This window comes from Ornithorhynchus anatinus, chromosome 1 (assembly GCF_004115215.2).
Source record: "Ornithorhynchus anatinus isolate Pmale09 chromosome 1, mOrnAna1.pri.v4, whole genome shotgun sequence".
Lineage (NCBI taxonomy): Eukaryota > Metazoa > Chordata > Mammalia > Monotremata > Ornithorhynchidae > Ornithorhynchus > Ornithorhynchus anatinus.
This window is the reverse complement of record NC_041728.1, coordinates 56,604,426-56,631,691: the sequence shown is the minus strand read 5'-3', so window position 1 is coordinate 56,631,691 and position 27,266 is coordinate 56,604,426. Positions and strand designations below refer to the sequence as shown.

General features: G+C 40.1%; 1 protein-coding gene across 2 annotated transcripts in view; it reads right to left on the bottom strand.

The window, feature by feature from the left end:
• Window positions 1–8,266: 8,266 nt before the first annotated feature.
• PAPOLA (poly(A) polymerase alpha) overlaps window positions 8,267–27,266 on the bottom strand; it is a 60,951-nt gene continuing 41,951 nt past the window's right edge. For both annotated transcript variants that reach the window (XM_029070546.2, XM_029070538.1), the window contains 10 exons: window positions 26,030–26,083; window positions 25,225–25,344; window positions 24,058–24,167; window positions 19,865–19,986; window positions 17,803–17,945; window positions 16,175–16,275; window positions 15,725–15,945; window positions 14,640–14,702; window positions 13,116–13,190; window positions 8,267–10,484 (listed from right to left, as the gene is read on the bottom strand). In XM_029070546.2, the coding sequence (XP_028926379.1) occupies window positions 10,389–10,484; window positions 13,116–13,190; window positions 14,640–14,702; window positions 15,725–15,945; window positions 16,175–16,275; window positions 17,803–17,945; window positions 19,865–19,986; window positions 24,058–24,167; window positions 25,225–25,344; window positions 26,030–26,083 (1,105 nt within the window). In that variant the 3' untranslated portion in view covers window positions 8,267–10,388. The remainder of the gene's footprint in view (window positions 10,485–13,115; window positions 13,191–14,639; window positions 14,703–15,724; window positions 15,946–16,174; window positions 16,276–17,802; window positions 17,946–19,864; window positions 19,987–24,057; window positions 24,168–25,224; window positions 25,345–26,029; window positions 26,084–27,266) is intronic.

The window sequence follows — 27,266 nt, the reverse complement described above, 5'->3', positions numbered from 1 at the left end:
CTGGGCTGGGTGAGGTATATTGACCGTCTCAAAACTGGGCACTTCGTGTCCTCTCCCCCCTCATGTTTCTCCACACGTTCTGCTTCCTTGCAGAAACATTATTACAGGAGTGTTCTACTTCAGCATTTCAACAACATTTTTGTGTTGTCACAGCGTGGCTCAGTGGAAAGAGCCCGGGCTTGGGAGTCAGAGGTCATGGGTTTGAATCCCGACTCTGCCACTTGTCAGCTGTGTGACTGTGGGCAAGTCACTTCACTTCTCTGTGCCTCAGTTACCTCATCTGTCAAATGGGGACTAAAACTGTGAGCCCCACGTGGGACAACCTGATCACCCTGTAGCTATCCCAGCATTTACAATAGTACTCTGCACATAGTAAGCGCTTAACAAATACCAACATTATTATTATCATTAATCAGAAAGTGCCTGGTTAAGAAGAACTCCACAAATTCAAAGTTTATCCTAGGAAAGAGGTAAGCAGGTAATGGCAGTTTAGGTCATGCCATTCCGCTTTAGCACTCATTTAAATCTTCTCTACACATTGAATACTACTGTTGAGGACAGCCATCTAATTTTTGGGTTGGTATCCCTGTATCAAAAACCCAAACTAGCCCCTTACCCGTTGACTTTTTTTTTTTTTAAAGGTTCCAAGCAAGCCAGAAGAGGATAGATTAAATTGGGCATTTCAGTCTAGAAAAGCAGGAGATGAAAAAGATGACAAATCAAGAAAATCTGGAGCATAGAAACGGAACAAATATGGAGCTATTGTGAACCAAGTCCCGGAGTACCAGGACCAGGTCACATTCATTAGGGTTTCAGGATGGTGAAGGCTGTAAGCTTGTTGTGGGCAGAGAATATGTCTATTATTGCAGTGTCCTCTCCCAAGTGCTTAGCATAGTGCTCTGCTTCACTCTAGGCTTCAAGGCTCTCCATCACCTCGCCTCTTCCTACCTCTCCTCCTCCCTTCTCTCTTTCTACCGCCCACCCCGCACGCTCCGCTCCTCCGCCGCCCACCTCCTCACCGTCCCTCGGTCTCGCCCGTCCCGCCGTCGACCCCTGGGCCACGTCCTCCCGCGGTCCCGGAATGCCCTCCCTCCTCACCTCCGACCATCTAATCCTCTTCAAATCCCTAATTAAAGCTCACCTCCTCCAAGAGGCCTTCCCAGACTGAGCTCCCCCCTTTTTCCCTCAGCTCCCTCTACCCCCCCTTCACCTCTCTGCACCTAAACCCTCTTCTCCTCCCCGCCTCTCATTCCACCCCCTCAGCACTGTACTCGTCCGCTCAACTGTATGTATCTTCATCACTCTATTTATTTTGTTTAATGAGATGTACATCACCCTGATTCTATTTAGAGTCTGTGATGCCAAGGCTGGGTAATAATAATGATGATAACGGTATTCGTTAAGTGCTTACTATGTGCCAAGCGCTATTTAAGGCTGTGCTCAGGGCCACGTTAAGCCTGAGGACCAAACAAACATTTGTAAGGAGGACAGTGGGCCGATGAGTGTCCTGGGCTTGGAGCTTCAGTTTAGGAGTCCCGCCTGCCTCAGTGTCCACCATCAGCCCATGACGTCTACCAGACGGATGGTGCTTTCCAAGCCCAGGCCTCTTCCCTTGACTCACTGAACGCCCTTCCTCTCAAATCTGACAATTTCTCTCCCCTCCTTCAAAGCCTTATTGAAAGCACATCTCCTCCAAGAGGCCTTCCCTGCCTAAACTCCCCTTTCCTCCTATTCCCTTCTTCACCAGCCCAAATTGCTCCCTTTCTTCTTGTCCCCTCCCAGCCCCATGACACTTATGCATATACCTGCAATCCGTTTATATTAACGCCCGTCTCCCCACCTCTAGACTGTAAGCTCATGGTGGGTTTATGACCTTACTGTTGTATTGTACTCTCCCAAGCGCTTAGTACAGTGCTCTTCACACAGTAAGCTCTCAAAAAATACATTCGAATGAATGCCATCCAAGGATCCTTAGAGTCAGGTCGGCAGCCAGGTGCAGTAGATTACAAAGAACGGTACATAGAATGGCGATTGTCAATCGGGCCAGTGAAGAGGCTACAGAAAAGCCCACTCAAAATCAATCCATTGATTAATCGATGGTATTGATTGAGAGCGCACTATCTGCAGAGCGCTGTACTAAGCAACTAGGAGAGTACACCAGAATTAGCAGATACGTTCCCTGCCCGTAACGAGCTTACGATCACACAGCATAAAAGCTCTCGACTGGCTCTGTCGACCAATTTGGCTTAAGGCAATACGAATACCTCAAGACGATACCAAACCCCAACAACATATATTGGTATTTAATTACTTAAACGTTAATGAATTCACTTAATAACAAGACTGTAAGCCCCATGTGGGACGTAGATCGTGTCCAAACCATTTTATATCTACCTCAGCACTTAATCTATTGATAGCATGAATAAATGTTTAACAAATACCATGAAAAAAATGTTTATCTTAAGCTAAGCACTGGGGTTTATAGGAGATGGCCAGATCTAAAAGGAAATGAGCCAGAAAATTTTCCTCATTTTCCAGATGAAGGAGCTGAGGTCGAACGAGGTTAAGTGACTCGGCACAGACACACAGCAGGCCGACGGCACAGCTGGGTCTGTATTTTTCTTCTGGCATTTTTGTTAAGGGCTTACTTTGTGCCAGGCACTGTACTAAGCGTCGGGACAGATAGAAGATAATCGGGTTGAACACAGTCCATGTCCCAAAAAGTGCTCCCAATCTTAATCCCCCCTTTTCAGATGAAGTAACAAGCACAGAGAAGTTAAATGATTTGCCCCAGGTGACGCGAGCAGTAAAGGGTTAAAACTGGAATTAAAACCCAAGTCCTCTGCCTCTCGGGCCCACGCTCTTTCCACTAGGCCATGCTGCCTCCCAGGGCACACCGCCCCTTAAGAGTCTGATTGAAAGCCAAGTCAGCACTTGGGATTTGGGGTCTGCAAGCATTGATGTTACCAACTTCTGGCTAGGCTCTGGAAGCTTTGAAATCAATATAAGGGTCAATTCCTAGACGTTCACCATCCGGGGAAAAGGAGGTGAGGGAGACAGGAGATTGCCGTGAGGCCACGGACTGGTCCTCCTCCTCTCCCGGGCAGCTGGGGTTAAATGGCCGATAGTGACTCCTGTAAGGATCCCACAAACGGCCACCTTGCAAGGATCCCACAAGGTGAAGGACGCCGGAATGCTTTGAATGTCTGCGGAGAACGGTGCCGTTCGCTTTGTCAACTTCATGCAGTCCTTCCTCTTCACAAGTTGGGAACGATAATCCCAACTGTGCTTCTCCACTCCAGGACTTTGCCAGAGTGGAAGGCGTCAAGTGGTTTTGGCAAGGGCCAAACGCAATTCTCCTCTGCACGAAGTTATTGTATATGTACACACATACATACACACGAACACACACACACACACATACACACGAACACACACGCGCACGCACGCCCCAGCTGGTTATTTTGAGGGGAATTGATTTTCTTTAAAACACTCTCTGGCAATAACATATTCGCAAGTTCTCTTTTAAATCAGGGCAAAATACGTACGCCTCGGAAATTGGAAGATTCAGACGATAATGGTGATTTTTTTTTTTTATTTTAGAGACTGCACTTTGAATCGGGCCAGATAACAGAATTGCACAGGAAACCTAACAGGCAGAAGGACAAACCGAAAGCGTCATGTTGTCCGCGATGGCTGAGAGGCTCACGCGACCATCGGGTCTCTGACAGCTATCATTCACCCATTCCCAGCCTCTACAGATTTGAATCGCTTTAGAGTGGCAGATTTCAAGGAAACAAATGTTCGGTTTTTCTATTAAAAAAACCCAACTGAAACAGATCAAATATTATGAACGTAGCTTGACTTATCAAATCGAACTCTTTGAAGATAAAAAATGAGAGCATCTCTTCCTCGTCGTCCTCCCCCACCGTTCCCCGAAAGGAGGCCGCTATTTTTTCCCGGCGGGCTGTAGGCACGTGCCCTAATCGTAGATTTATTTGCCTCGTAGATCCCAAATTTGATAAAAATGGGAGTGCGAAGCGAGCCTAAGTTAAAAGGAAACATTTGCATCGGAGTAGCCTAATAGGGTAGGAAAGCTCTACCAGTCTTGGCACGGTGACCAGACAATGTCGGTACTTTGCTAGGGGCGGCTTTCTTGGCTGTGAAGGCAGATCATGCCCTCTGTCACTCATGGGGAGCAGCCCTGTCCAACTGTCTCTTTTCGACAACTTTATCATCAATCTCTTTATTAACAGCTCCACTGCAGACAGAACACGCAAACAAGGCCCAACTCTGCTGCCAGATTTCTGGAAATCGCATAGCACCAGGCACCATACAGTGTGAAAGTTTGTAAGGAGGGTGTTGTGCCAGGAAAAGCCTCAGAAGCCATAAGAAATGACTAAAAAGTTGAAGGACTTTAAGTAATTGTATTAAAATAACTATCCATTTTCCTCATGCCTGGGGCCTTCATTTGAGAGTACTCTGAAATCCCCACCCATTTGGGGGATACGGAAAAATCAATTTTAAAGGCTGCTCTTGAACCTACCCTCCAGAAGCTCCTACGATCGGTTTCATTTTGCAGCTCAATCTTAGAAGTCATATTAGGGAGGGATACATGATCTAATATACCATTCGGTGTTAATAATTCACCATTTTTATGCAAAAGAGTACCTTATATGTTTTAAATGCCTTAGGACTGCATGTTATTACTAAGGGAGCGTACAGAGAATATTGAAGTAATTTTCTCCAATGAACTCAAATCCACGAATCAGAACGGAAAGGTTTTTCTTTTTTTCTTTTAAACCAAGTACTTCCAAACTGTTCACATTTTGGGAAAAAAAAATACACATTGAGGCTGGCTACTTGTTGAACACACAAATTATGAGGAAGGGGGAAAAGTACCCTTTTCAGAAGACATAGAATAATACCATACTAGGCATCAAGAATGAGACCAGCATCTGATGTTAACGATACAATACACTGGGTAGTGGAATGTGGCAAAGATCAAAAAATGCAGTTCAAAGAAAACTCAGGATTTAATACAATGTTTGACTTTTTTTATTCTGCTCTCCCTTAGAGCTCAGTAACAAGTGACTTCACTTAAAAACAAGTTTACTGGTGGAGTAAGGACTTCAAAAAGCAACCTTTTGTAGCAAAGAGGATATTACAGAATACAAAAAAGACCTTCAGCTTTTTTCTTATACCAAGATCAAGTACATAAAATGTGTAGAGGCACTGTCTTGATGACAAGTATAAAATGCTGAAATTGAACTGTGAAAATATTTGAAGAATCGTCTTTGTAGATTCATTCTGCATTTATACACATGAAATATCCTCTTGCCTCATTAGAATTCAGATATCCTAAAAGCAGAATAGCAGAGCTTTAATTTTTTGAAAATCTGACTCACTTCCAACATGCAAATTGCAAGTGGAGTTTTCTTTTTTTTTGGGGGGGGGTGGGGGGAGGGGGAGAGAAAGCTTGGACAGTGACAGTAGCAGATGTTTAAAATCAGTCTTTCAAATGCACGTGGTAGTTGGTAGACTTTAAAGACATGGATTGCAGATGCCTAACACTAGTTTGCGTTCCTGTGCTGAAAAGATCTTAAAGGATAAAGCCAAAATTTTCATAATTACTAGGGTGTCCTACCGCTTGAGATGTAGGTCTTTGAAATGTGAACCAAATGTCCCCTCAATCCCATCCCTTCAAAAGAAAGTTGGATTGGGAGGAGACAGGGAGAAGAGTGCTTTAAATTCCATCACTTTTACATATTTGTATAGTTTCCTCAGCTGCGGGGATGTTGCTAGAATGTTAAGACAAAAGCAGGTCTCCGAGGAAGAGAGACACAAGTCGAAATTACTTCGGCAGCATATAAAATTCCTTCTCCAATGAAGCAGTTGCTTCCAAGATAGAGGCGCAGATTCAGTAGTGCTAAATCTCCATTCTTTAACAACATGAATTATCAAAGCATAATTTTCAACCAAGTATGTTCTTTGTGGCCCGATATAAATTGTGCATTACGGCCTAGGGCACATTTTGAACCGGGTAACAACAAAACTGCTATTTTTCAAAAGACTGTGGGTTTCAAAATTATTGAAGGTCACGATCATTGAATGAATTTAGTATACCAGTTGCCAAATTCAGACCCAATTTGAAATAGTACTTTGTGGTTTGTCCCTTGAGACTAACCATGTAGGAAAAAGGTTGTGGGGGGTGGGGGGAAAGGAGATGAAAGGAGGGAAAAAATCAGCTTGAAAGAAATGCAAAACAACATTTACAATTCAAGCTAACAAGCATCTGATTTTCCTTACACTGTTAATTTTTATTAGGATTAAAATAAGTACAAATATATGCAAATAGTCTTCTTAATGCATTTTATGAAAAGTAGGAGTGTTTTTTAAATAAACCTTTTTTGTTTAAATGCAGCTTTTAAGAGCTCTAACAGCTCAGCTTTTCAGGACTTACCATATGAAAGGATAAATCACTAAATATACAAACTTGTAGAACAATGACTACTTTGGAGAGGATGATCATTTACTGCTACCCTGAGTGCAGCAAGAATTAATGCTACACAGAACTCTAAACATTGGAGGCAGAGATAACATCAAGAACTTCTAATTAGAAATGATGTAAAACTACGGTCCAGGACATACTCTGGTGGAAATAACATGCAACTGTTTATTTACTTTCTACTAATTCAAGAATATGAGCTCATTGTGGGCAGGGAATGTGTCTGCTGGTTCTTACACTGTACCCTCCCAGGTGGTCCGTAAAATGCTTTGCACCCCGTAAGCACTCAACAAATATGACCGAATGAATTCATTCATTCAATCGCATTTATTGAGCGCTTACTGTGTGAAGAACACTGTACTAAGCACTTGGAATGTACAAACCGGTAACAGATACAGTCCCCGTCCTTTGACGTGCTTTGACACTGGCTTTTAAAAAGCGAAATTCCACAGCTGATTACTGAAATGCCAAGTGTGGTATTACACTAGCTCAACACTGTACATTCCAAGCGCTTAGTACAGTGTTCTTCACACAGTAAGCGCTCAATAAATACGACTGAATGAATTCAGTGTTCTCTGTGTCTCCTGGGTAGAAGAGGCACATCATTCCCAAGTTTCACCGCAAAAATCACCACAAATGGTCATTTGGAAATGTCTGATACTGTGAGATCACACTGAAGTGTCTACAAAAGATGACCTTTAGCCACAGAGGGCAACAACCGCCAGCTTCGAATTTAATTCCTCATTTTGACTCCTGAAATTTTAAGAGAGTGCTTGCCCACTCACTGATTAATTTCAGAGTCACCTGAATGGCACAGAGAAGAAATACAGAAGGATCTTGTTTTCCTCCTCTCTTCCTAAACCCTTCCCATCCCACCAGTGAAACTCAGACCCCACGCAGGGCATCCTAAGATTTAAGTTTGCGTATGGTGGAATCTTTTCAAGTCTTAAATGAATAAGAAAAAAGCACTGAGTGGCAAAGCACCCCCTTTCCCCCAAGTGTCCAAGATGGAATAAACGATGCCGAACTCTGCGCTGCGCCTCAGTTGCCGCTTCGTGAAATCGTTGGGAAAATAAAAATAAAGTCACAGCGCCACCTGCTGATGCTGAGGATTACCTCAACGCTCCCCCACTGGGCAAAATTGGGGGAAATCCGATTTTCCAGCCCCAATTCCCAGTTCTGCCGCCTTGACGAGGAGTAGATTTTTACGAGATGTTCTTCCCCTTGACTCTATTCATTGCCATTGTTCTCGTCTGTCCGTCTCCCCCGATTAGACCGTAAGCCCGTCAAACGGCAGGGACCGTCTCTATCTGTTGCCGACTTGTTCGTTCCAAGCGCTTAGTACAGTGCTCTGCACATAGTAAGCGCTCAGTAAATGCTATTGAATGAGTAGACGCCGGAATTTTAAGAACGGACGGCACTAGCCACCCGGCACGGTAAAGCTCAGCTTGCTCATTTAAAAGAAACTCAGCCCATCACACATGTGAAGCTTAATTCAATAGCCGACATCTCAAGGCAGATTTAAAAAAAGACCCACCGGAAGCAACATTAAGTGAGTGTTGCTGGTAACACCAACGAAGCCTATGTCCGTGTTAGTATTAAAAAAGTAAATCTGACGGAGGTAAAATGAACTGTTCTGTACAATGCTTGCATGAAGTACTATAGCCTGAACTAGTAATAACAATTGAAACAGTCAACTGAAAATTTCACACTAATTCAGCCTCGTCAAAACAACAACAACAAAAAAAATCAGACAACTTTGGGATTGTGCTGTTTTTTATTGTGTTTTCAATGGAGAAATACATCATCTGTTTACAAAATAGCTCTTGAAAAATACAAGGAGTACAGATACTATAAAACAAAGCAAACTCCAGTCATGAGACACTACATACATCATGCGAAAGCAACAGTCTGATCTCCAGGTTATGAAAACTAGAATTAAAAAGTCACTACACAGAAAAAAAAAATCCAAGTTTCCAGCTTGGCAAAACTTGGGTGCAGTTACATGAAACGTTAAATAAACTGAAATTTTTTTTTTCCCCAATGTGTAAACAAAATGACAAGACTAAATTTGTGCCTGGCAATTTCAATCTAAACTCCATAGCTACACAAAATACACAGACACCTTGTACACTTCAACTGTTAGTATAATCATCTTTTCTGGGGGGAATGGGAAAGAATGGGAGGGGAGGAAGAAGAGGAAGCAGGGTGCCAAGGTGGCTGCACAAGGCATGGGATAAGGGAAATAGAAATATTGTCTACTAGACATCTTAAAGAAATGGCCAAAAAAAGCCTCAATTACTGCATAGCCTAAGGGGAAAAAAAAAAACTACACTCCAACTTTGGAAAATTAATTTAGAAGGACAGGGGAAGAGTGTAAGTAATTTCAGTTTAACATGAAGAATGCACATGTAATAAGATGGAGCACAACGGGAGAAGAGTCATAAAACATGCTAATCGGAAAATCTGGGAAGTTTTTTCAAGACTAAGTAAATAGTAAGTAAGGAAGTTTAAGTTTGTTATCTACATCTGGTATCCCTCATCTGATGTTCCCTTGCTGATTTAGGAGGGATTTTGTCATTCCTTTAATGAAACGAGTTTCTAATCTTCGATAGGACCATAGAACAAAAACAAAAAAGGAGTAAAGAGAGCTGATGTCAAGTGCTTGCTAGAAATGTCTTAAAAGTATGTTTTCTTATGTAAAATTTGCTGACAAGTTTTGGTGAGCCATCTAAAAATAAAAATTAGTTTAAAATCCTTGGAGAAAATAGTTCTTGCCTGTTTAAAACTTGCACTGTTTCCTTTACTACAGATGGGACTTCTGTGGAGTGTAGAAAACTTTTCATATTTTAGTGATCCAATGGCCACTGCCAGAGAAATTATGCTTCTCCAGCATCACTTCCTCACCCTACGTGGCAGCCACCAGATCGAAAACGTAGCGTTTTGTGCCAGGTGCCACAGGACCGTTTGTTTCGCATCATGACTTGAGAAAATCCTGGCGTTCAGGTTTGGTGACATCGGTCATACTTTGTGCCTACGAGGCCGCAAAAATTTAACGCGTAAACTTTTTTTGTCACGGGAAAAGACCGAAGGCAAGAGAGGAAGATGGAGGAGCTTCAAGAGCTCAAAACAAATGTATATTTGCTGTTTACTCGCTGATTCGTATGCACTATAAAAGAACCCTATAAATAAAACGTTACACACCATTTCTTGAAATCATGTCCCATCAAAACCAAATACTTCCAATTTATTCTGTCAACATGTCACATTCCCTAAGACTTGACAATTCAATTTAAGGGGTGATGGCCACTTTGTAGGGACTGAACTAGATGTACCCCATCCTCTGTCTTGGGTGGTACAATGGGCCATCCATTGTACAATGCTATCCAATTTGCAACTAACATTGAAGAAACTCTTGAGGAAAATAAAAATCCATCAAGCTGAAGATCTAAAATTAGTCCTACTTCCTAATAAAAAAATACATAAAAGTGCATCATCAGTATAAGGAATTTTTATGCCAGTTTGTATTGCAAATTTTTCAAACAATGCAGCAAACATAAATCCAATCCAGATGTCAAATATGGATACAAATATAGCTTGAGGTGGGTTTTTTTAAATTTTATTTTTTTTTAAAAGGCAGTAATCCTTTGAAATAGTTAATGCAACTGTTGCTAACACATTAATAATAGTACTCCTGGCTTCACATACTAACCTGGCCTTCCGATCAAGTGCTGATTAGCCCAGTAAGGGAGGTTCACAAAATAAATCCAAATCCGTTTTCAGTCATATTCTAGTCTTGCACCCTCCATTCTCCTTTTGAGCATTAGAAGACCACAGGTTGAGTTGGCAGATATTGTTTATGGACCCCTGAGGTTGGTTTTTACCGGTTCAATCTCAGTTTTATTGAATTCTTGATAACAGGAATAGGATTTGCAGGGAGAGCAGGGATATCTGAAAGGTCTGTACTGGATGTTTTCTGAGAAGAAAACAGCGAGATTGGAGAAGATAAATAAGACAAAAGGGTATTCAGTATGTAGATTTCTTAACACTGAGAATGGAACAATCTGGTAATATGTGGCTGAAAGCGGTATAAAAATCAACCAAATAATTAGAGAGTCAATTATAATCATTTTTTTTTCTCTTGGCTATTTAATTGCTACAACTTTAATTGCTTTAAACTACTTGCTATGAGCACCCCCGTGTGGGAGTACAGGAAAAGAACAATTTTAACACAGACTAGGCCTTCACTGCAATTACGTAAATCACATTTGCATTCCAAATTACTGAGCAGTAATGAAGATTTTACACGTAACTATCTCTTCAATCCTGAACAAAAATCTTTTGCAATCTTGAACCACCCTGCATTTACACTCAGAATCATGTTCCAGCAATACATGCATATTCACAGTAATATTTTGTTTCAAGACCACCCAACGAGAGCCGCTAACGGAACAGAAGTACAAATGAAGGGAATGTTTTCTGGATTATCGAGATAGTTTTCTCACCAATCATTGGAATTTGAGTGCCTTTTTTTTTTTTTTTTAAAGATGGTATTTGTCAATTGCTTACTATGTACCAGGCACTGCACTAAGCGCTGGGCAAGATACAAGCTAATCAGGTTGGACATAGTCCATGTCCCACATGGTTGTCACAATATTAAACCCCATACTACAGATGAGGTAACCGAGGCACCAAGAACCGAGGCACCTTGTCGAAGGTCACACAGCAGACAAGTAGCAGAGCCGGGATTAGATCCCTGGTCCTCTGATTCCCAGGCCCGTGCTCTATGTAGGGTACTTAGGACAATACAAGTAGAGTTGGTAGACATGATTCCCTGCCCAAAAGGAGTCTGCAGTCTACAGGGGGAAGCCGGCAGTAGAATAAATTTTAAATAGGGGAACTAGTAGAGTATAATGAGATGTCTATTAGTGCTCAAGTGGAACACCTAAGTGCTTAAGAATAGAGGACTTTACCCTCAGAGCATGTTGTTATACAATAAAAAAGCACGTCAATCACACGAGAGGCTTTCCTCAAGCAAATCTGAAGAGAGATTCTCATTTAGGCAATACTCTAAACTATCTCTTGTTTTACCTCTCCTCAAAAGTGATATTTCAATTCTTAAAGCACTCTGGAGAGCCTAAGGGACTGGAGGGAAGTAAAATAGAACCTAACATTCTCAAAAGAAACTCGAGAAAGAGACTGAACACTAGCAAGACCACACAATTTATGTTTGCTACCATATTGATTGAAACCACTCTCCTTACCAGATTCCATCGGCTATGCGGAATAAAAGTTAGTTTACAAGGTTTAATTTCACAGGTGTACAGGCTTAAACCAAAAAAAAAAGCCTCTTTTCAAAAAAAGAAACTGATGGTTTTGAGAGTCTAGGCAGGACCTTAGAGTATCGTGTTCTCTCTTCTAAATTAAAGGGATTTTTAAAAGTTGATGGTAATAAAGTGGATGGAGTTGCAAGACAATAAAATTCCAAGTGTCACTAGAAAACTGGACCTACAAATACAACAGGATGAAATTCATTAGGAAAAGCAAGAGAGTACACTTAATGGCAGAATACAAAAGAAAGCAGGTTAAGTAGAAATACAGTGGAAAGAGACCTGGGGATCATTTTCGACACAACTTAAAGAAGTAGCGACCTAAATGTCATTTTAAATAAGTGAGAAAATATCAACATGCTATTTACTGGGACATAATAATATATGAGTGAACACTTCTTCCACTGGGAAGGTTGGATTTTTTTTTTGAAATTCCTCTGCATTATTAGGGAATAATCTAGCTACTGTTGGTCACCATATTAAAGGATATAGAGAGCCTGAAGGGGGTCCAGAGAAGTGTTACAAAAATGATTAGGAGTTGGAAAACAGATTTCATGATGAAAGGTTAAAAAAGTTAGGATTGCTTCACCTAAAGAACAACAGAGAGGGTTATGGGGTGACCAAGTATATGAAGGATTTTTGTGAGGAGACTCAAATAAACAACTTTTTGATGAGTTATACGCCATTTCCATAGAGGAATGAACACGGGGAAAATGGTGTTAAACTGAAGCAGAAGAGAGTTTAGTTGGAGATGAGAACACAGCTCTTGACAGAGTGATAAATCACTGGAACAAAACAACTGGAGGAAGTTGTACAGAATCCATCCCTGGAGATTTGGGGCTAAAGAAGAACTAAAAAAGATGCTGGTCAGCAACAAAGGTGGCAAAAGAAATAATAAACTTTCAAAATCTTCCTCTGAAAATGGCTTGTTTATAACATCCCAAAATAGTCTCTCAATGATAATCCCATCAGATCACTACAAATTCATAGATAAGCAAAATCCAAGCTGTGATATTTTAAATATATTAATGCACTATCAAGTAGATATTAATAAGCATGAGACAGCTTCTTAAGGTTTCATAAAAGATTTAGCCAGATCATGTGCCCTGATTTTTTAAAAAATATTCCCTAAGTACACCAAACAATTTCAGTGCAAGCTGACTTCCACCCAAGGCATTCTTTCATTTACACTCATTTCCTCAGCCCCTTAGCACCCAGTAATGTTCATAGTAGGAATACATTTTTCTATAAAATTCTGTGTGCTTTGCTCTTAGTACCTGAGAAGCCAGCAGAGGAGCTGCTGTCTGAACAGTTTCTGATTGTGTTGTACTTGTTTCTGTGTCAAGTTGTTCCTGTGAGACAAATTGGGGAGGGGAAGAGAAGAGAGAGAAGCTTGTTAGACTACGAGAAGAAAGTCATGGCTTAATAAAAAACACAAAGTATATAAGGTAACAGATACTATGAGTCATGCACAGCTACATAATATATCATTAAATAAATAGCTGTCCAGGGCTTCCTGTTGACAGACTTTTAAAACGTATTTAGCTCTACCTCACTTTTCATTGCCTTTTAATAGACTGCAAACTCCCTAGCAGAATGAGTCAGTGTAAAATGAACCCAGTTATACCTATGAAAACTCAGGCTGTTTTTCTGAACCCTGAGTCTGGAGCTTAATTCCTCTTACGTAAACCTGGGTTTACCGCACGCACACCATCTCTTATTCCCAATCAAGGCTGGCCCCAAATGGGGAGAACGGGCAGGCCAACTTGCCCAAAATTTTATGTCAGTGCACAATCATGTCAGAACTATATCAGTGGGTGTGCCTACAGAGTTCTATGTATGCAGAGCTTGGAAATCAAATGGGGCGTAAAGAAAATAGTGCTTTTTCTCTAAATATATCACTATGAACAACAAATTGGAGGAGGTTTGGGGATGGGAGGGAGGGAGGGAGAGAGAGTGAGAGAGAAAAAGAGAGAGAGAGAGAGAGGGAAACTCCCACTGTCCCAACTTTGCTCCTTATTAACCATCAGCAAAAAGCTCAGGAGCAAGCAGAGGAAAATGTAGCCCAAGACAACTAATATCCAAGGTCAAACTGTGTATCTCCAAATCATCTCCAAGTCTGACTCTGTGTAGAAAGAAAAACTGAAAACCAAAGGTATAGCATGTTTCCTTTTGTCACTCAGCAAAATCGCTGATGATAAATTCAGGTATTTTTATTGACTCTCCGTAGGGTCCAACCTGTTAGAATTCAAGCCAGTAGAAAAACGGCTTTAGTAAAAATTGGTGATAGCACACTGCAAAATGGAACAGAAATGATATTTTATATTCAGCTAATTACAAGCGATGCACACGCGCTCACGTGTGTGTGTGTGAGAGACAGAGAGAGAAAGAAAGAGCAAAGCATGTCATTTATTAGAGAAGGCAAAACAGAGGTAAGGCTTAAGGTTCTATAAAAGACTTAAAAATTCTACAACTCCCAATATACTATCATCACAAGCACTGCGAGACAGTAAGCAGAAAAAGGTAATGATTTTAGTATTTCAAACTGAATACTAAAATCTGTTCTAACTACAAAAGGCCACGGAAAGAAGTATTTTTCTGCAGCTGCAGTCCAGTGCTAACGATCAATGGCACTATGGACCAAGATACTAATATTTCTCTAGGAGGGCCCAAAAAGCTTGTGGAATGTTTAGCAAGACTGCTCACTAATTTAGACAGGTCTCCACACAAGCTTTTGGAAGGCCTGGAGGCAGGCTCTCCAAACCCAGCTTTGAGTTCAAAATTAGATTAAAAATGAATACCTTAGTTTCCGTCTTATCTTGTTCACTCAACTCAAGACAGTTTGCATCTTCACTTGTTTCATCCTGTTAAAAAACAGTCAAATTTAATCCTTCAAAGACAACTTTTCAAAGCCTGAATAGATTGTAATCATTTGTAAATGGCTGGAATATTTAATAACAATTTTTACCCACATTTATGAAGCTTTAAAGGTTATAGATCCATTGTATAAAGACAGTTTGTTAAAAATTGGGTTATATGCTGGCTGAGAACAGGACCAGATCCTAACTCTGATCAAAACAAAGTTGGGACTCCAAAAATAATGAAACAAAAAATTGATAAAAATTTTAAAACATGCAATTTTATCAATGGCACTAAGAAATGGAACAATTTATGCAGGACAATGAAGAGGCCAATATATTTAATGAAGTTCAAGCAATGGAGTCGAGCAATTCCATTGGGTGGGAAAAAAAAGCATCAAAAGAGGCCGAGACCACCAGCTAGCTGGACATTACAGTAGATAAAATATTGAAGAAAATGATTTCCACCTTCACCATTCTAAGTGATTCCCTATCAGTGATGCTGACCCTGTACGGTGATTTTTATAGCACTGGGGTATTTACCACAGCAACTTCTAAAATTTTTAGTTTTTTAGCGCTTTTCTTTTGACTTCATCACCTAAATTACCCCCAAATGGTGGACGAAGTAATTTGGGCTCCTTTTCAAAATATCATGGTTACCAGATTACGATGCATTTAGGCAGTTCTCTAAGGCATCAAAAACTTACATAGTTGGCCGTAGGTAAAAACTCAGTGAGTGATTTGGCTTTTAAGCTAAGACAAGAACAATCCAAGCTAACGAAACCGGACAGGTTCACATTAACGAAACTAGGAGGCCAGGTAAATCCCTTCACAATCAGTAATAAGAAGAGTAATGATAATAATAATGGTACTTAAGTGCTTACTATGTACCAAGCACTCTACTAAGCATTGGGGTAGACACAAGATCATCAGTTCCCACACAGGACTCTCAGTCTAATTAGGAGGGAGAAGAGGCACTGAATCCCCATTTTGAGAATGACACAGTTTTATGGTTAAAAACAAAATACCTCTTCTGTTTTGGTTTTCTTGGGGCTCTCTTCTTTATTAGGAGAGGATGTCCTCTTGACTCCTACAATCGGACTAGGTATTTTTGTTGCTGTGTTTCCTGAAGGTCTAGGTGGTTGGTTTACCAGACGTGTTGAGGAAACAACTCTGGAGACCGTAGGCTTTGGTGGTGGAGAAATGGCTGGCTGTGTGGCAGTTTGAGGAATGCTTTCACTTGAAGAACCTAGAACAGGAATTAAATGCAGAGTGACTCATCAATTTTGATGACAAGTCAACTTCAGAAATGTCAATAAATCCTTTCATGCAACAGGAAGACAATGATTTAGTAACTCTGTTTGGAAGCCAAATGACTTGAGGTGACCATACTGTCACCCAAAAAAAGGCTATATCTACATATTTTTCGAACCACCACTGTGTGATATTATACAATGCAGCAGTCTTAATTTCCTTACCCCCTGAGCTTTCAATGGAATTTATTTGTGGCACAGAAACTTCAGAAGCCGGGATGTTGGTCACGGATGCTGCTGTTACAGCTGGAGCAGGACTGTTTCTGCTAAATGGGAAGCAATATAGATGGCAACAGTTAGTACACATGAAAATTATTTTACACCGTGAGACTCCCTGCCAGTTGACCGTCCATCTGACGCAAGCAGTTTAGGCAGCCTTAGCACAGACACTTTTGTTTCTAGCCAGGCCAATATGGCATTCCAACTCCAATTGCTACAATATAACCCTTCAAAATACTCCAAAGTTTAAGGGCCTAGAAACCCCACTAGCATCTTTTTAGCACATCGTTCTAGAACATAAGGATTCCGTTCCTGAAAAATCTCATGTTAGCAAAAACCTCTTACAACACTAATACCTCAATCCTGCATCACACTAGACACGAAGTGTGTTGTGAGATTTCTTTCTAGCATTTAATCCAACCACATAAAGCAAAGAATTGACCAGACATGAATTCATGTCAGCTGCTTTAATGGTAATTTATATTTCTCATACAGTGGAGGGTGATATTTTGAAGTGAATATATTTGTACAACAGATTTTTATAGGCCTTAAGATGTCAAAGTCCTTTGTCTTAATTTTATCTTCACAATATCAGACAGATTGGGGCTTGGACAAATTTTTCAATCTGACATTTGGAAAGACTGAGAGGTGGCATGCCCAAGGTCACTGGCAGGGAATAAGAAGAAGAATATTTAAGTGCTTACTACATGCCAAGCACTCTGCTAAACGCTGGGATAAATCGGACAATCTCCCTGGAACCTAGTTTGTTCTACTAGACATTGCTCCAGCATTCTCTCTAAAAACACCACCAAATCTACTTTCTTCTCTCTAAAATGGATAAAGGAGGAAATAAAATAGAGCTGTATTTTCCAAATTAAACCTGTTTCTAGAATAAATGACACTTTGGAAGTCACCATAATGTTTAAGCTTTAATACATTTTGATGCCTGGGAAAAAAGTCACTGATCTCCTAGGCTTAGGGGCTATGTGCTCACAATGCCTACCAAGAGTTCAATATCCTGGAGGTAAAAAGATTCTCTTAAGGAGTCTTAAGGGAAGAATTATTTGATTCCCATTATAAGAACAACATTTTCCAAATGCTGAAGGTGTGTTGAATGCTGGGTAGATACCAAGATATCAGATCAAAGTTACCCCCATTTTACATATGGGAAACTGAGAGCGAGAGGTTAAGCGACTTGCCCAATGTCACAGAAAGTCAGAGGTAGAACTAGAACCCGGGTCTCCTGACTCCCATCCCACTGTTCTTTTCACTAGGCACCGCGACCCACAAATTCTGACTGTACACTTTATAATCCACAAATGGTGTGTGGTTCAGAGTAACACACAAAAGCAGAGACCTGGAAAACTTGCGTTCTAACAGACTCTTGAATAATGATAGGTGGGCGTGTTTTCTTTTCTGAAAAACAAGTTGATGGTAGTTTCTCAAAAGTTGGAAACATTGCATTAAAGTCAGAGAATGAAAAATTTAAGTATTAAAAATCTGGACTTGTACATCAAAGAAGATATATGCAGTGTAATTGAGGATCCCCAGTTAAACATAAACATTTTTCTTACCCCTGAGAGCTGCCCGAACTGTTCAATGGACTGGTCTTCATAGCACTGGTAGGAGAAGGCACAGACATGCTGTTATCACTGTCCATAGATAAGTCTAGGCTGCTGTCATTCAGAGCGGTTAATCTGACCCCTTCCATCGAATGCTGCAACCAATGAGACAATCACATATCAGCATCTTTCTTTCCTGAGGCGCTCCCAGCATCAATTAAGAGTCAATGAAGTGTTTGATTCATTTACATTAATCAATGTTGGCCACTAAGTTGGTGAAGGTAAAAAAAAAAAAAAAGAAGTGCCTTGCCAAGAAGTTAAACTTCTACAAGGGGCTTTCTGTACTTGAAGAGTAATCAAATTCAGTGTACGCTAAATCTTTATTTAAACCACACAACAGATTCCAAAATAAAGTCATGGGGGGCAAAATAAATTGGTCAAAAAAAAAAATCTACAGTGAAACTACATAGAAAATTAGGTACCCTAAAATAAAATCTGAAACCACCAAGTCCTAATGCCCTATTGATCCTTTAAGAAATGTAGTAGTGAGTTTTATCCTGAATTTCCTCATTTTTGTGATTCACTTCTTCCAAAAGTTTCAAAGTAAATTTAAAAATGCCATTTTCAATCGTGTCTAGTCTATCAACTCTTATTTTGTACTCGTCCAAGTGCTGAATACAGCGTTGTGCACGTAGTAAGCACTCAAATACGACACTGATATTTTGACACAAATTTTTTTCAACCAGTGGCTCTATTACCAATATCTGTGGCCCGATTATTCCAGGTGTGGGGTCCCGTATGAGTAAATAATAAAACAATCTTGAACTAGGATCGAGCAAATTTAATGGGCTAATTTCTTAGGTGATTCCACTTCCTGACAACCTTTAGCATATTACAGACATAAATCTGTATATCAAGATATTCCCTGGACAACAAGAGTAGGCACTTCTGAATAAATAGACCAAATTCTAAATATTCAAATGACAGGTGTTTTGGAGAGGCTGAGGTAAAACATGTAAAATACAATTGGTAAATGAAAGGTTTTCTAAATGAAATAATACATACACTATTTTAAAAATATGAAACGAGGGGCACGGCAAAGCTATTCTAGCTGACACGTGTGCAATGTCAAGTTACGTGATACTGATTAAGGGCCTCAATATGGAACACGGCAAGAAACGCTGAGCGTCTTTGCCGTTTACCATTGCCAAGGAGACTATGTTGTCATACGGGACTAAAAACTAAAGTTATGTCTCCAGGCAAGACCCAAGGTGAATCTCAACAAAAATAACTAAAATAATTGATGCCGTTATAGCATCACAATGGAGCACGCAGACCTCCACTGGAAATGCTCCATTTTCTGCAAATCTACTCAAGTTCATTAGATTCTGACAAAAACAAATCACGTGTCAACTCGTACCTCCCAATCATGCCGTGATAAAAGGACAAATGCAAGAAGTGAGACTCGAATTAAAATATCTTTGTATACTCTTAAAAAAAAAGGTCAAAATTAGATGGGGCGTTTTTCAAGAGTCTGAATCAAATACTCTGGAAATTAAATTTTGTATCTTTATTTCCTAAGACAAATTTACTGGTAAAAACTAAAATTGGTAAAAAGGAATGTATTAGGGTTAAATATTTTTGACACTAGGATTCTGGAATATGAATTCAAGCATCACTTTAATAATAAATACACTAAAGTATGAGCAGTTTTTTAAAGGTATTCAAGATCCAGGTGACCAAGAAAACAGCCTGGTCAATTGTTTCTCTGAAATGACTGCTTTAAGGTAAAGAAGGAAGCAGACACTTCAAACTGGAGGGGTCCCTGGACAGAAGACATGCAGAGAATTTCAACGGACAGAGCAACGGCAATATTTGGAAGCAAGTGCATGAGACACACCTAACAGCAGAGAAATATTTTTCGATGGTCCAATTACTGCCCTGAATTAGGTTAAGAAAGTCTACCCAACCTGTGGTTCTAATGCCAATTGTTCTTTTTTTGAGTCCAGGGGTTTGGGGGTGCAGATGCATTGAACGCAGAATCTGGGGATTACGTTAGTGATTCTAAGTTTACCTTTTTCTTTTTCTGAAGCACGTGATTAGGGAGCAGCTGATGAAGTTGCTTTCTTTTTACATGCATTGCAGCGATTTTCATATCCATCTCAAACATCTTGCTGTTTATTGCTTGCCTATAAACTAAACAATTAGAAGAATGTTAAGGCGTTTTGAAAACGATTGTATAAAAGCAGTTACTCATCCTGGAGGAAGCCGGCTCTATTTTAAAGAGCACCTACCCTTCCACTGATTGATAGATATTATTCCCTCTGACAAGTTATAAATGGAACCACCTTACCTAATGTGAAATCATCTTTCCTGGTAAAAGGACAAGGAAAGTGCTCGATACATAATTTTGAATCATGAGATGTAACAGGAAAACACAAGATATAGTAAATCATCTAGTTTTCTTCATTTGAGAATTTGGAGTCGAAGAGATGAGATACTTCTATTAATAATTCCATTGTATGTCCTCGGCCATTGACTTAGTTATTGCAATCTCTGAGTGCTTTCAAACCATTATGAAGTATCTGGTAGAAAGAACTGTTCCCCATATGATATATATGCTAGAATAATTTTCATTAGCGCATTTCTACAAAGACAAATGCCAGTAGAAACCTGCATTTGCCGGGGAAGCTATTTTAATAGTCCAGTGGGGAAAGACCATGAGTCCGGGAGTCAGAAACCTGGGTTTTAGGTTGTACCACTGCCCTTCTGTGTGACATGAAGCAATTTACCTAACCTCTCTGTGCCTCACTTTTCTCATCTACTGATGGGGATAATGCTACCTTTCTCTCTCTACCTTCCTACTTGAGGACAGAATCAAAATTTACTTCTAAATGGCCTGTTTTCAGTGTTTTTTTAAAAATGGTATTTGTTATGTACTATGTTCCCGGCACTATTCTAAACTCTGAGATAGATACAAGGTCCTGCTCCGCATAGTCTTAATACCCATTCTACATATGAGGGAACTGAGGCAAAGAGGAGTTAAATGACTTGCCCGAGGTCATACAGAAGACAAGTGGTGGAGTGGAATTAGAACTCAGGTCCTTTTGACCATACCCATGCTCTCAGGACATGATAAAACTAATAGGATAAAAAAAAAATCACTCATCTAAAGAGATATTAAATGCACCACATAAACCAAATTGGGTGCTTCGGTCAAATAGTTTAGGTCTTTGACCTCATTATGAAAGAACATTAAAAAATTTAAATGGGCACCAGAGGAGTCTAAGTTCTTCGTACTCATAACTAGCAGATTGAAGAATAAAAAGTTACATACATCTCACTCCTGCAGAGGATATTTAATTTTGAAGGCAGAGAAGCATAGTATATTATTTTCCTATACACTGCTTAAAGTTTCTATGTAGTCTCTTCAAGACTGCAAGATCATTGTGGGCAGGTGATCTGTCTGTTATACTGTGTTGTACTCTCTCAAGTACTTAATACACTGCTCTGCACAGTAAGTGCTCAATAAATACACTGAATGAATAATCATCAGGACAAGCCTTAATGGCACTTTTTGTAGTTGCTGCCCCCCTGGAAATATTGTTTTGAGGGTTTCAAACATACAGCCTTTTAAATAGAATAATATACCAAAATTAATTTTTGACTGCTTTAAATTCACACTCCAAAGAGTCTTCCTTCACATATTTGAGAGGAAGCTATTTTAATTCTCATGAATTTCTACAGGTATCATGCAATTAGAAGAAAACTACTCCTTGTGATAAACCAGTTTCCTTCAGGTAGCAGTCCACATGGTTTACCACTGTGCAATGTATTTATTGAGCACTTAGTATGTGCGGGCTACTGTACTAAGTGCTTGGGAGAGTACAATATAATGACACTGATACATAATCACAAAGTTTAAATGTTATATGCCGGTGACAAGAAATTTCGGCTCATAGTCCAGGTTTTATCTTGAACTACTTTAAGACAAAAGTTTAGAGCACATATAATCTTCACAGTTTACAACAGTGGCCCTATTCCAGCCTCACGCCCGTCTTGTTTTATGCTGACAAGTCGTCTCCGAAGCAGAGAGAGTCCATGGACACATCACTCCCAGAACGCTCCACCTAGCCATGAAAACTTATTCAGGGATGGAAGCCATGAAACATCACCCCAACTTGAAAAACATTTGGCTCTAGTACCAATAACGACCCAACCCCTTAAATGCAATTTAAACAATTTTGACCATGTGACTCTGTAAACATGAAACTCAAAATATTTCAAGTTTTGAGTCTGAATGTCTTCCAAGGAGGCAGTAAAACATTAAGGATCATGCTTCTGCAGTTTGAAATGCAGACTTCCTGTGTTCTTTCACCCAAAGGGGAGCAGAGAGAAGTACTTCCCAAAGCATCTCAGGGGCTTCCTCAGAGATCTTGCAACAGGCTTAGGGAAGGCTACTGATACATTCACTAGTTGTTAAGAAGAAATTTTACGTCTTCTTAAGGTGAGTGTGGGGCGAATGAAAGTTAGAGAAATAATGGAGAATCCCCAACTACTGTGGAAAATAAATTTTGCCTCAGGCCCTGAAGAATCATCTGTGGGTGGAATAGCTGAAAGCCAACAGGACAGTCCCTGACGTTAACAAAACAAGAAAGTTTCCCAATACGATTACAATGTGAATTCTTGCACTTTTATTCCAATTCGGCCTAAAAGGTTCCAAACTAAGGCTGAATGACACTAAACAAAAAAGTTTAGCTGTGTTGTGTTCTCTTGGATTGTTTCCTGACTGGTCCAGGAACTTCAAATGCCAGCTGCTGTCTAGGGTGGCCGGTGGCCCACACTCTCCTCATCTGATGGACAGCTTGCCTGACTGCATCAAAGTGAACTTTTCGTCAATCCTCTTGATCCATGGAAACCACGAACAGGAGAAGCAACTGACAACAGGCTGAAAATATGGGGTCAGGTCCAAGTTCTAAAAGTGTGGGGGTTCAAACTGTGACCCATTTCATTGAAGAGGAACTTCTATGACCCCCCACGCTTTGTTTTGCCATGGGGTATAACGAGCCTCTTGGAGGTCTGCTTCAGTGCATATTATGGGAGGCATCTTCGCTGTCTCTGAAGCCACTGTTAACCCCCACCCCATAGCTTCCTCCCCAATCCACTGACAACGAAACCAAAACCATGGTGGTCCGGACCATCCTACCCAGATCTGAAATCAGATAACTTTTCTACAGCATGAGGAGGAAGGAGGGTAGAAATGCTTGAAATTCAGTTAACTGAGCACAGAGGCTGATGTCACGGTTTCTGAGGATTCAGAGGTAGGTCCCGACATTACATTCACAGCACAGTAATAGGCTGGGGCTTCTAATGTGGGTTTGACTGAGCAGTATGGTGCGCCAAACCATTTTTATACTTTCAAGCATGTACTGTGAGCACCTGTGGGGGACAGGGACTGTGTTCTGATTATCTCAATCCTAACCCAGTGCTTACCCCACAAAAAGCAGTCAGTCGTATTTACTGAGAGCTTACTATGTACAAAGCACTGTACTACGTGCTTGGGAGAGTACAATGCAGTAGTCAGCAGACACGATCCTTGCCCACAATGAACCTAAATTAGTAGTAATGTGGGTGTAGGTTGCCATCTGCAATCCCGTATTAGACGCAGGGGAAAAGCAAAGGCTCAGCTTCAGTGGCAAAGACAGACGCAGCCCCTCTCTTCTTTTGCTCTTAGGTAAACAGAAGGAATAACGGGAGACACACTCGCTGGACTAAGTGTCCAAGAAGCCTTCCCTTCCCCGGGACCCTTCCTGGCAGTGTCTCATCAGGTCCAGCCCTGCCTCCAGGACTTCAACGATAAGGGTCCCCATCGCCCCTCATCCTCAAATTTGGGACGGGCAGTTTTCAAATGGTCAAGGGTGGCAAAATGGTGATTTAGTCAGGACTTGAGCTACAGTCCTGAAAGTAGCTGGACAAAGGAGTGGGATTCTGGGATTCCAAGTGAAAACACTGCATCTCGGGCAAGTGAGTTTCTGGGTTTTTACTAACCCTGTGCTAGGTGATTTCCAATTAATCTGATTTAAAAAGTGATCAAAAAACGACTCTTCACAAAACATTTCAAGTTATCCCACCGGTCTATCCTTATTACCTACTTCAATTCTACTTTGGTTTAGTACTAGCAAGTGGTAACACTACTGATCATGGCATAAAAGCCATGATAAGCAAATACACATATCTTGAAATTAATTTTTCTAAGTAAGCAAATACCTGTATCAGTAAAAGACTGAATATCATAGGTGAGGTCAACACTCAGATTTTCAGAATTTTCTGTTTTCTTAAACACAAGTCCAATCACCCACATTGTTCGAAATTCTTCCCTGCAAAGAAAGATAATTGTTATTTATTACGGGTGTGGGGGGGGGGGGGTTCTAAATGCCAAAAAAAAGTAATGATAAAAGTGCTGGGAAACTGACTGAACTGATACAAGAAAATAGAATGACAATAGTACGGAAGCTGCATGGACTAGTGGAAAGGTCACAGGCCTGAATGTCACGGGAGCCTGGGTTCCAATCCTGACTCTGCCACTTGCCTGCTGTCTTGGACGACTCACCTCTCTGTGCTTCAGTTTTCTCATCTATAAAATGGGGAGCCAATGTCTGATCTCCCTCCACTTAGACGCTAAGCCCCCTTTGGGACAGGGACCACCATTTATGGGACAGGGACTGCATTTGAGCTGATTAACTTGTTTCTAGTACAGTACTCGGCCCATAGTAGCAACTGAAGTACTATTAGTTATTATCATTATTGCAATGTACCGCACCCAGTGCACATTCGAAAAATACTATTACTGAAACTACTAAACCATATAACCTACAAAGCCTTCACCGCTGCATTTTACTTCAAACTTTCTTTCATCGCATCTTTCTTCATGCAAACCTCCTGAGGCTCTGAAGGCCATTACATTAGCTTTTTGCACTTTCAGGCAGTCCCACCCCCCAAAAAAGAACGAATACAGCTACGATCGAGTAGCTTCTATCCTGCAGTTTTATTAATGCAGCTTAATCTGGACCTGCTGCCTAATTTTTTCCGAATTTATTCTTTTACTCTCATAACAGTAGACATTTGAACAGCTCTAGCACAAGGAGGAACTGAGAGGAGGATGTGTGTTGGGATAAAACTCAGCTAAGTGTTCAAACTGCTAACAGCCAAATGATACCCCATTACATTCTATTTCCACAGAAGTGTCTGCTTAAGCAAGTTCTGGTTTTGATTTTCAGGAGTTAAATTTTTTTATGCAAGAATGAAAAAGGATTTGAAGTTAAGGAAAGTGTCACTTAGGAATTGGTTGATGGGTGCCAATCTTTAAACCGCAATTTAAAACAATGTCACTCCTTATTTAACAGGAAAGTTGAGGAGGGGGGGAAAAAGTCTTACTTGTCAGGATTTTCCTTGGGTGCCGGGAACGACTGAGGATTCACATGAGCCAGTGTAATAAATTCGTTCTTCTCCAAGCTTCCCACCAGAATACGAATTTTTGATTCCACCAAGCCCACCCTGAACAAATGTCACTTAATATTACTAAATATTTTACATTACTATGCATCAAAAAAAAAATGCACACAATGATGAATAGAAGAATCAAAGTTAAACCAGAAATGGAAAGAGCATCACACACTTAAGGTTAATCACCAGACTGACTATATAATCTCGAATAATCTTACACAATTTATTGCAAGAGGACTGTTCTTAATGTCTTTACCAAACAGCCCTTGCAAAACATTAGCAGTGAAAAATACCTTCAACAAGTATTAATGTTGCATAAAACTGAAACTACCAAAAGTGGTAAAACCCAAAGAAGGCATCTGGGGATTATCACTAAGTATTCTTTTAAAAGTTCTTGTAAAAGCCACAAGGCAACAAGCAGCCATCTGAAATGTCACCAATTGGTGTTCCCACTTTATGTGAACAAGGAGGTCATGTTATTAAAAAAAAAAACAACCCCAAACTAAACTATACAAACAACTGATTAGAACAAGGGGTACGTTGGAGAATTTCCTGCCTTCTGGATTTTCGTGAAACAAAATATCGATACCGGGACTCTCATTTTAGTTTCTTATCCAATAGGAATTGCAAATAAACTCAAGGGAATGCCTTCCAAGCTGGTGATCACTTTATTTTGTTTTGATTATAGGTGTTTCTTCCCCCACCCCCCGCTCACCCCCAGTAGTTTTATACTCACCATTCCAGTCGCTGTTTTTCGGTTGGTGCACTTGCTAGAAGTACAATATAATGCCTTTGAAGATAAAGATAACATGCTATTTATTTGATTTACATGTTAGGCATTGGCTTTTCAAAGTACTGTGATAAATATAACAGATTTCTAGTACAGGTACCACTGAGTTATAGCACAGTGAAAAAAATCTCACTCTACACAGACTGTATTAGGACTACAATAGCTAAATATTGCACAAGGCTTCAAACTACAGGAAACGGTTTAAATATTTCTGAAAGATATTTGTATATTAACATAAACAGATTTTCATTTAAGACACTAACTCCCATGAAGACTCTGCACACTGAGATAATAAAGATGGAAAATTCCATTTTTGCACACTCAGAGCTGCTCAGGCAAAATAAAAAATAAGGAGTAAAGCCTGATCTACTGCCTCGACTAAACTTAAACGATTTAAACTGCAGCACAAAATGAATTTTGTATTTACATCTAGGGACCATATCGCTTTGAAGGATGCTATATTTGAAACTTCGGAATCGATGAAAAGAGGTTTAGGCACACATTAGTTTTAATCCCCAAAGCAGAAAAATGAAGATCTACATTTAGTAGAATGTCACTTTTCTTGCTTTCATCACAATAAAACAGCCAATAGAAAAACAGAGTTCATGTCGTGACTAAAAGCCTACTTCCATTTTTGAGCCAATGAAAAGCAACTATTATAGGCAAATAATCTTAAGATCAACACAAGCCAATTAACATTGAAGTGTAATGTCTTAGTAGCCCACAAATAAATGGCATAATTCAAATAATGTTAAAAAAAAAAAAAACCAAAAACACAAACACACCAAAAACACCACACACAACACATACACAACCAGGTACATCTACATAGAAATAGTGTGTTGACACACTAGACCATAAATTTCTAGTCTCACCACTGAGTTATACACACTAGTACGGATGACAATTAAGTGGGAAAGGTTCCAGATGTCGATCCCACTGTGAATGATAGTCTGGAGCAACTGCAGAGTTGGTTTAACTACTTGCAAAAACACACGGTTCATCAATGAATTCAGAGGGAAATATCTCTAACAGGTGGTAGCTAAGTTGACCTGGCCAAACATTTTCACTTGGCTACAGACTGAATTTTATTTGTATTCTAACAACGAGCAATTCCACGAACATTTAAACACCTACCTTTCCTAGGTCAAGTTTAATAGAAACGTTTCCACCTAAGAACAAT